The sequence below is a fragment of the Callithrix jacchus genome, chromosome 11 (genome assembly GCF_049354715.1).
Source record: "Callithrix jacchus isolate 240 chromosome 11, calJac240_pri, whole genome shotgun sequence".
Classification (NCBI taxonomy): domain Eukaryota; kingdom Metazoa; phylum Chordata; class Mammalia; order Primates; family Cebidae; genus Callithrix; species Callithrix jacchus.
This window is the reverse complement of record NC_133512.1, coordinates 113,145,601-113,155,833: the sequence shown is the minus strand read 5'-3', so window position 1 is coordinate 113,155,833 and position 10,233 is coordinate 113,145,601. Positions and strand designations below refer to the sequence as shown.

Here is a 10,233-nt window from a genome sequence, read left to right as displayed (position 1 = left end):
CTGGAAACAATTCATCAGATTTTTCAAAAGAAATCCAATTTCATCTGGCACGATGGGTTCAGTGTTACTTCTTAAGATAAATGATAAAAATATCAACATCCTAATACAAAGAAATCCTGTTATTTTGGTTTAATCTCAGTGAAAAGCATCACAACCCTTTTATTACTTCTGTAGCCTCCCCTGATGCGTTTAGGTCGGTGGCTGGAGGAGACAGGAGTGGTTCTGTAACTATTCGTCTACCAGACAGACTCAGGATGAGTCTTGGCCGGTTCAGAACCTTTAAGAAACATTGTGTCTGGGGATGGGGCCTCAGGAATCTGCACTTTTCATAAGCGCCCCAAGATAATTCTTAGTTAGGTACCCTGAAGTTCAAGAATGGCTAGTCTAAAAACCGCAGCTTTCAGGATTTTTCTAGCTTTGAAAGAATCGTGAATCCCGTATTTGCACTCATTTCATTTGATAAATCTCAATGCATGCATGAGTTCTTCTTGAGCAATTTTAAAAATGTATATTCTTAGGAAGTTCCATTAATAGACAGCTGTCTCCTTCACCTGTGCATCCACAGGAAACAGAATTACATGACATAGGGCCTCATTTCTCAAAATAGGGAGCAATATCAGGAAGAGCAGGGGACATGTAAAGCTGTAGGATAAATATGAATATGATGCATCTTCCTGCAGCATCAAGTTTTTCTTAGAAACAGTGTATTTAAATTACAGCAGATACATTGAGGAGTAGAATGCAAAGTTCACGTGAGTTTTATGCTAAACATGAAACTTCAAAAGATTTACTGGTTATAGCGGATACTGGCTTCTCATACTCCTGGAAGTGGAGTTTTTTTCTACTCTTCTACCAAGTATTTTCATCTACATTCAGGGTCACCCTGGACCAGTGATTGCTGTGTATCTGTTTCTGTGACGTTAAAATGAACACTCATTTTAAACCATTATAGAAAATTAGCCCCCTGTACACAGGGATACTGACCAGTTTGCTCATTAACTGACCAGTCTACAAAGAGCACTTTCCATTTCTGCCACTATTTAGGGAATATTCACAAAAGATTATTTCCCGTATTTTTTAAAGAGTGTGTTAATTAGAAAAGGAGGATTAGCAGGAGGAAAAGAAGCTAACCATGTGAAAAGGCACCGCAACTCTTCCTGACCACATTCCCCTTGTAACAGCAATTAAATAAAATATGCCTGAAATTATGGAGTTCCTAGAATGTATTTCTTACCACAAAGATAAATTCATTTTCCCATAGGAGGTTCTTTTTTTCAAAATGTCCCTGCTGAGAAAGAAACACATTCCAGGCCCTGAGTCTAATGGTTCAGGATTTGTGAGCCAGTGATCCTGCTAAGCATGTAAGATTCCTTCACATCCAACAGTTGCCTTGAGCACACTGCTTGGTTTTGTCCCCTCAATCTTGGCAAAGTTACCTTTCACGTCAGGAAGAGAGAAGTGATCAGTTGATAGACAAAGAGGAAAAAAAGAAGAAGAAAAAAGGAAGCGAGATGTGAGTAACACTCTTCTTCCTTTTGCTGTCAGAGTCAGTGTTGGACTTGACCTCCTGGGTAATTTGGAGTGGCCATGCAAGTCCCAGCCTCAGAGTTCAGTAGACTCGGAGAGATAGCAGTGGCATATTATTGGTTTAAAGAATGGCAAGTAGTAGTCTTCTCCCCTTCCTGACTCCTGCCTTCATCTCCTCGCTGCATTGAAGAATCACTCTAATGCATATTTCTATTACAGGTGTGAAGCTTTCTCCACCACCCAGGCCAATGGCTGTGCTGTTAAGTGGCTCCCAAGTCTCCTCTTTCTGCTTGAATTGTAACCAATGCCCTCCCAGACCATTCTACACTCCACTGCCACATTAAGCTTCCAGAAGCACAACTTTGAATAGCACCTCTGCTCTCTGGGGGAAAGAAGTACTTTATGGGCTTAAATAGGTCTAAAGTCATAGCCTGATGTTCAGATGCTCTACATTATGGCTTCAACAGCCTTATCCCAGGATTCTCTACTATTCCTATGTACTCCAAATCTAACCAGATTATTCTTCCATGCCTTTGCTCGTGCTCTTCCCTCCAACCAGCATTTCCTTCTTGGAAGCCCTCCCTGACAGAACCTTACCCCATACGAAGTCTTCCTTAGTCTCACACAGTCCCCTCAGCATGGTGCAGTTTCTCCTCCTCTGCTGTTAATTCACTTGGACCTTACTTATGGCACATATAACATTCTTGTGACTTGTCAAGTGTCCACAAAGAAAGTCTTGAACTTAGAGTCAGAAACCTGGGGTCTTATCCTGGCATAGTCAGTTCCTGTCTTTGTGACATGGGCAAGCAGTCTAACTTCTCCGTGCTTCAGTCTTTGGGTCTGGGAAAAGGAGGGTAAGTGGCACAGTGCATGGGAATGAACTTGGTCAACAGCACTGGAATCCTTACGTCTCTGCTTTTCATGACCTTTCCTCCTTGTGTCTGAGCTACTTGAGGAAAGGGGCTGTGCTTGCCCATCCGTATATACTACAATTACTTTTATTATGTTACTATCATACATTAGCATGATGATAGTTCTAATAATAAATCTTTGTGAAGCACCATCATTCTGAGTGCTTTATATGTATTAATTAATTCAATGATTTCAATAACCCCAAGAGGTAGGTACCCCCTTTATGGAGCAGAAAACCATGCACAGTATTTCACAAAGCCTCCAATGAATAATGAATGAATGAGGGATTGAATGAGACAAAACCTGTTAGCAATACCTTCTTTCCTTCTTCAGGCTACACCCCTACTTCTCTTTTTTTCTCACATGGTAAATGCAAAATTAGCAGAAAATGTAGAATGAGCTGAGCTCCTGAAAGGTGTGTGGCCTCTCTGGATCCTCACTTAGACTTCTCTTGAAGAGAGCTCCTGTGAGCTCCAAAGGGCAGAGCTTGTGGCGGTCGTGTTCTTTATTCTATTGGTGGGGCCTAGAGCACTGCTTGCTGATGGATAGTTATGAAGTAAGTAGAGGAATCAATGTATAGACAGCATATTTGTCCCCTTGAGACCCATGTTACCAACGCTGGAGTGGGTGAGCAGTGTTCTCTCTTGCTTTCTCAGGCAGTACTACGAGATGCTTTACAACACAGCCGATGAGCTCCTGAACCTGGTGGTGGACCAGGGTGTGAAGTACACGGAGCTGGAGTACATCCACGCCCTGACCCTGCTGCACCGCAGCCAGACGGGGGTCGGGGAACAGACCACCCAGAACATGAGGCTGCAGCGGCTCAAGGAGATCATCTGCGAGCAGGCTGCCATCAAGCAAGCCACCAAGGACAAGAAGATAACTACCGTTTAACAGCACTCACTGTGGTTGGTGGCGGGGGTCCCCTCAGTCATACTCATTTTTCTCCTCGGTATGTTATTGGGTATAATCTGAGCTTAGTTTTCTCTAAACTGATGCTTTAGTGGAGAGGAGGTGTAAGGATTTTTTTCTCTCTAGTTTTGGCTTTTCATATAAATGCTAAAGGAAGGCTACAGTAGAGGGTGTTTGGGTTGAACTATTTTAATGCAGTCAAGTCTAACAGGACTGGGGTGGGATAGGGAGGAAGCTGGTATCAAATGTTTAGACTCTGAAATACAAGTGGATGCATTACTAACGAACATTTCCTTTATTACTCAGTATTTATATAATTCCAGCCTTGGAAAGTAGACTGCTACCTATGTTTTAGTCCCTTCCCAAAACCATTTCATCGGGTTCTATTACATGAACAGTGGGGGTTTTTCCTCTCCTGACCTTACCAGTTTACATTTCAATGAAATAAATGTATGTGCATTGCTGTCTGTCTCTATTGCCAAAATCAAATAAATGGCTTCTCAGCTGGCTGCTGTTTACAACAAACTTCCCTAACCAAAACAGGACCTCTGTAGGGCTAGGAATTAAAATTCTTCGATCCCAGTCCCTGGGACAGTTTTGTATGCTATATCTTATACACAGGTTATAGGCTGGTTTATTGCCATTTTGTTTTATTTCTGCTATATAAAAACCAAGAGCCATAAAATTAGACAAATATGGAGGAATGAAAGGTGATGCAACCATCTGCTTGATTTTCCCCCTCTAATTTCTGAGAGAATAATGGTTAGAGAACATTTCATCTCACTTGAAACATCGTTTGTGGGTAAATGATTCTTAGGTGCTCACTTGGTCTGAGCTCAGCTGAATGCAGAGAAGGTGGGACAGGGTGACATTTCTCCTCTGTGCGGCCTCCAGCTGAGCCTATCTCTGAATTTTCCCCTCCCCGCAATGTTGGCACTCACTGTGTTCCTGGCATGGTGACCTCACCATGTCCCCAGGCCCCAGTCCTCTTGCTGCCTGTGGTTCATAGGTCACAGAAGGCAGCAGTGCACTGACTGGGCCACATCTTGAAGACTCATGGAAAGGAGAAGAGAAGGGGCTTTGACCACACACAGTGATGCCTCATACCCTGAAGGTGGGGGATTTTATACCTGTTTGTAAAACTTTGGTCTTGATGGGAAAAACAGAAAATTAAAGAGTGTTTTGAGAAGCTTAAATGTTTTATGTTATTTTTCTTGTATTCTTTATTCAGCAAATATTCCCCAAAAGCCTAATATGTGCTCCATGCTGCCACACACAGGGGCAATTGGACAGACGAAGAGGACGCCGTTGTTATCTAAGCATGTGGGAACTAGACTTGAGCCAAAATCCCAACAGTTCGAACTCAGGGCTGGGTCAGAATCAGGTCAGGCAGTGGGGCTGCCATGAAGGGGCACTGGACGTTGGACGTTCCAGAGGATTCCAGTGGGAAGGAATGTCATCAATCTGTCTGACTTCGAGGGCCTGACTGGGAAGAAGCTGAATCTCTATAGGAGACAACTGTGGGAAAACACACTGCCCTCAACAATATCATGAGAACTAGTCTATCCTAGAAGCAAGGGTGGGAGGAGGGGGACAAGAGAAGATTAGGGTTGCCTAAGCTGCTTCCTCATGGCCATGACCCCCAGCATCGATTCTGTACCTTTTTTTTCCTGTCCGCTCCAGATAGACAACCCTGACTGGTGACAGTGATGCCAGAAGAGCCATGATGGGACTGAAATCACTCAGACTAGTTTTTTTGGGTGTGGAAAGAGACATGTGTTTGGATTGAGCAGAATGTCAAGAACCCTGAGAACCAACCAAAAAATGGCAGATGAGCTGCTTCAGGGGCAACATTTAGGAAAGTGAAATCCCTGCTTTGCTGACAATGATGGGTTCAAAAAAGCAACTCTGCACAGAAAAGGGGCTCTGGGACTCTTCCAAGACAGAGGTACAAGTTCATCAACTAGGATCCAGCTCTTTTGTATATCAGCAAATTGTGTTCTCAGAAGTGCTGGTAGTGCTTTCTTCTACTTTTTGTTTTTTTTTTTTTTGGAGACAGAATCTAGGTCTTTCGCCAGACTGGAATGCAGTGGCACAATCTCAGCTCACTACAACCTCTGCCTCCCAGGTTCAAGCGATTCTCCTGTCAGCCTCCCGAGTAGCTGGGATTACGGGCATGTGCCACCACACCCAGCTAATTTTTTTGTATTTTTAATTGAGACGAAGTTTCAACATATTGACCAGGATGGTCTCAATGTCTTGACTTCATGATCCGCCCACCTCAGCCTCCCAAAGTGCTGGGATTACAGGCATGAGCCACCGCACCTGGCCTCTTCTACATTTTGTGGTTACTTTTAGCTATCGTATTATTGCCTGTCAGTATACCTTCTAATTTATACCTGAAACTACTCTTTGGGTAATGTTGTGCCCCTTACCCCACAAGTACTTATTTCTACCTGCTCTATTACTACAGTTTCTTTCAGGGGCCCTCAACATAGGACAGTGTTTTTATTCGTGCCTCACAGTAGGATTTTACTTACTCCCCAACTATTTCGTTTTCCCCCTCCCCACCGATTCCATCCCAATGATTAGACAAGGATTGGTTCCTCAGGCTGTCCTTGCTGGAAGAGCACAAGTCCTGTTTCCAGGCTCTGAGACAAGTTTATTTTCTAGTGTCCAGATCCGCTCAATTTTAGTGGTAAGACCAGGCCTGAGCTGCTACAGCCCATACTCCTGAAACAGCGAGTGACACAGCACTGGAATCCTTGCGAAAAGCAGACTTTCCATGACCTTTCTTCCTTGTTTCTGACTACTTGAGGAAAGGGGCTAATATGCTTTGGCTGTGTCCCGCCTAAATCTCATCTTGAGGGACCTGGTAGGAGGTCAATGAATTATAAGTCAATGAATAAACAGTGAATTAATGTTTTCATAATAGTGAATAAGTCTCATGGGATCTGATGGTTTGATAAAGGGCAGTTCTCCCGCATACTTCTCCCTGCCTACTGCCATGTAAGATGTGATTTTGCTTCTCTTTCACCTTTTGCCATGATTGTGAGCCCTCCCCAGCCATGTGGAACTGTGAGTCCATTAAGCCTCTTTTTCTTTATAAATTACCCAGTCTCAGGTATTTCTTCATAGCAGTATGAAAATGGACTAATACAGGGGCTGTGTCTTGCCCATCCTTAGGTACTGCTATTACTTCTATTACATTACTACGAATCTGCTGGGACCCTCTTCTGGCAGTTACTGCCCTCTGCAGAGTAACCCCATTCCAAGAAGCCCGAGCTTCTCTCCAGGACTTTATTCTTGCCTGAATGTTTTCTGAGCCTGACCGTCCTTATTTATGTTTCAAATAGTTTGGGAAGAAAAACTCCAATACAGACAAGTTGAATTGGCAACCAAACCCTGATGCTTCTTATTGTCAAGTCATATCCACGAATTTCGTAGCACTAATGCATTCATTGAGTCCTTCAAATAACTAGAATTGCCTGTTACAGCTCAGGGGATATGGGAGTCAAGCAATGGCAGGCAAAAGAGACAGCCCCTTGCGACATGGAGCTTATACTTGCACTGGCTTCTTACAACTCCTCTCTGATCTACCCTTCCCATCCCAGAGTACATATTTCTCCCTCAATTCTCTGAGACTACCTTTTCATTTAGGAAGACAGCTCGAACCTTCAGCCTGAGTCTCTGCACTCTCTTCTGAGCTTTGCTCTTCTGGAAGCTTAGGACTGTCAGGATCCACTGTGCCCCACTGGCTAGCACACCTAGCAGTTCATCCTTTACCATTTCTTCTTCTTCTCCTCCTCCTCCTCCTCCTCCTCCTCCTCCTTCTTCTTCTTCTTCTTTTTTGAGACAGGGTCTTGCTCTGTGGTGCAGGCTGGAGTGCAGTGACGCCATCTTAGCTCATTGCAACCTCTGCCTCCTGGGTTCAAGTGATTCTCATGCCTCAGCCTCTTGAGGAGCTGGGACTACAGGCATGCCCCACCATGCCTGGATAATTTTTGTATTTTTGGTAGAGATGGGGTTTCACCATGTTGGCCAGGCTGGTCTCGAACTCCTGGACTCAAGCAATCAGCCCACTTCAGCCTCCCAAAGTGCTAGGACTACAGGCATGAGCCACCACACCTGGCCCCTTTACCATTTCTTGATGGAACTAACGGATCCTATCCCCCAGGCTTTATGAATGGACCAGGATTCTTGCTCTGGTGCATAGCTGTGGCTGACTCCCTAGGACCAGGGCCCAGAAATTTCACAGTAACCAATGAAGGAGACCAGAGGCCAGCTCCAAGCCAGGGTCACTCCATTCAGGGCAGATGTGATCAGAAGACCAAACAAGGGCTGTCCCTCTAGCAGGATGTGAAAACAAGGAGAGTCCTGGTCAACACAATTTTGCTTAGAAAGCAAAGTAGATGCTGAAATACACACACCTGAGAGCGATTGTCTTAATGTGGCAGGAATGTAAAACAAATTGGACATAATTTGGAGGGAGGGTAATGAGGTACCAAGAACAAGAAAACAAAGAATCGCTTGGCACGGCAAGGTGTCAACCCCGTCCTAATTAGGCACAGTTATTATAAGAAGTACATAATTAATAAGCGTGTGACCAGATGTGAAATACAGTGGAGGGTTTTCCTGAAATGGAAGTTGTAATGAACTGTACGCAGCTGGAAGTAGTTGTCCTAATTTGGCGGAGGCGGAAGGCCTGCCTGGAATTTTGAAGAGGTGTAGTAAGATGCACACCACAGGTTTACACCTGAAAACAACTAATCCTATTCCAACTGGGCTGGGGTGTAATGAGATAGAGCTAATTATCAAGAGTGTAATGACATGCAGAAGCCATTGGAACTGAGCTGGAAATTTCTTTAAAAGTGAACTAAGGCGCAAACACCAGGAAAGAATTTCTGCTAATGGAGATAGGTGTGAGTGTGATGAAACGTACACGATACGAGGGGGTTACTTTAACATGTCTGGGCCAAAGAAGCATCTGTAATTAAAAATATTGCCAGGACATTCACACACCTGGAGCAAGAGTCCCTGGGAACCTAAGAATGCAATGACTTGTAAAAGCCGCATGCATACTATTAAGATGTATGTAAGCGCTTATGTGTACAAATAACCGGAAAAAAAAATTAGGAGGTTAGGTGTTTTCAGGTGAGTGCAGTTCCCCTTTTCCTTGATCCCATTTAGAAAGGTGACCTCAGATTCCTGCTGACTTTGCAATAGATACTCTAGCAGGAGCCTGATCCAAACAGAAAACCTGGCAACCTCATCCCAAACTGATTTAATTACCTACCAGGCCAAGTTTTCATTTCGTTCACAAGGATTTATTTACTGTGAGATCAGGAAACCATTAGTAGCTGCTTTTTGTGGTGGTTTTTGTTTTATGATTGCCCTTATGTTATTCTAGACACCATGTATGGAACACTTCATGTGTATCAGGTGCTGTGCTAAATGCTTTACCACATTATTTCATTTAATCCTCACAATAATCCTACGAGATGTATAGTATTATCATTCCCACTTTACAGAGGAAACTAAGGCTCACATTAAGGACTTTGCACCAGATCTGGTAAGTGACCCAGCTCCGCCCAACACTGGAGTTCATGATTGGAACCGTCGCCAAATCCAAAGCTCATACCACTCATCTCACAAAAGCCAATAAGACAAGACATACTCAACTGTTTTTTCCAAATAAAGGAAAATGACTTTGAGGAAGCCAGCAAACCGAGAAGATGGTAGACTGGTGTCCTAAAGAACCATCTTGAAAGGCATGAATCTCAAGCTTCTTTTTATATTGGGGAAAGGGAAGAAGGAGGGGGGTTAAGGTCAGGAGGTGACAGGTGACCACAGACATCTGGGTGTCAGCAAGAGTCTGAGGGAGTTTCGTAACTTCTTTGTCCTTCGTCAGGTCACAGCGCTCATGTCAGTCTTTAGCATAACATTGTTACTTGGGTGTATGCCCTCATCTCTTCAGGGGTTAGTTTTGGGAAAATAGTATATTTATGTAACAAATAATAATATTATCTTGTCTGTTTCTTTGAGGAGTTTCAGACACACTATCAAGAAAGCCTGCTGTGTTGAAGCGTAGTAAGAGTGCAGCCCCCCTTACTGCGCCTGTTGGTTAGAAAGCCCAGGCTATGGTAGGGTGGACCCAAGACAGTTACTTGCTGTATGTGGACACCTGAAGGCCCCCGGAACTGGACGTTCTGATCACAGGAACTGGATGATCTGATCTTACACGGTTGTTTCAGTCCCCTCCCCACACAGGCGGATTGCCCTCGTGTGTCTGGTTTCTTAAGCCTGCTTCCATTTAGCTATTAGCGAGGGTTTTGCATCTCATTGCCTGCCAGCATATTATGTGCATCTCATTAACTCTGAAGGCTCCAGTAGCCTTTAGGGACCAGACCTTCACAGACTTAATGGCCTTCTGCCCGGGGTTTGAGTTTGCTGTTACTCTTTCCACCTCTGTTGAGGAATGTCAGCCCATGGATTCCTAATACATTCACAAATTGCTCTATGAAATTGAGGTGAGAAAAATGTCACATTCTTTTTTCTTTTAATTTTAAAATATCAAATCTGGCTCTGAGCCCCCACTTACCATTCTCAGCAGAAGTCCGACTCCAGTCATTGTGACTTTCTCTCGGGCAGGGGATGGGGGTTTGGGGGAGAGGCTTCCCCTCCTTCAGGTTGCACCAACACCCTGCTGCTGAAGCAGGTCAGGAAAGCGGGGTAAGCACAACATCATCAGGGCATCCTCATCACTCTGTCCCCGTGCTCCTCCTGCGACACAGTGAAAGCTCTGAATACTGGTGCTGTCCTCAGGCCCTGTGCTCCACACACAGAGTCCTCTCCAGCATGCCCAGGCTTCGTTCCGGGGAC

The 10,233-nt window shown here is 44.3% G+C and overlaps 1 protein-coding gene and 1 long non-coding RNA gene across 6 annotated transcripts in view; one reads left to right on the top strand and one right to left on the bottom strand.

Moving 5' to 3' along the window:
• The window catches only part of EXOC4 (exocyst complex component 4), an 808,475-nt gene extending 803,928 nt beyond the window's left edge, over nucleotides 1-4,547 (top strand). For both annotated transcript variants that reach the window (XM_002751973.5, XM_035255084.3), the window contains one exon: nucleotides 3,096-4,547. In XM_002751973.5, the coding sequence (XP_002752019.3) occupies nucleotides 3,096-3,333 (238 nt within the window). In that variant the 3' untranslated portion in view covers nucleotides 3,334-4,547. The remainder of the gene's footprint in view (nucleotides 1-3,095) is intronic.
• LOC118143779 (uncharacterized) overlaps nucleotides 1-10,233 on the bottom strand; it is a 100,708-nt gene that overhangs the window by 52,305 nt on the left and 38,170 nt on the right. Inside the window, exon 2 of one of the 4 annotated variants that reach the window (XR_013524248.1) lies at nucleotides 9,953-10,134. The exons of the other annotated variants lie outside the window; for them this stretch is intronic. This is a non-coding gene — a long non-coding RNA (uncharacterized LOC118143779). The remainder of the gene's footprint in view (nucleotides 1-9,952; nucleotides 10,135-10,233) is intronic. 4 annotated transcript variants of the gene reach the window in all.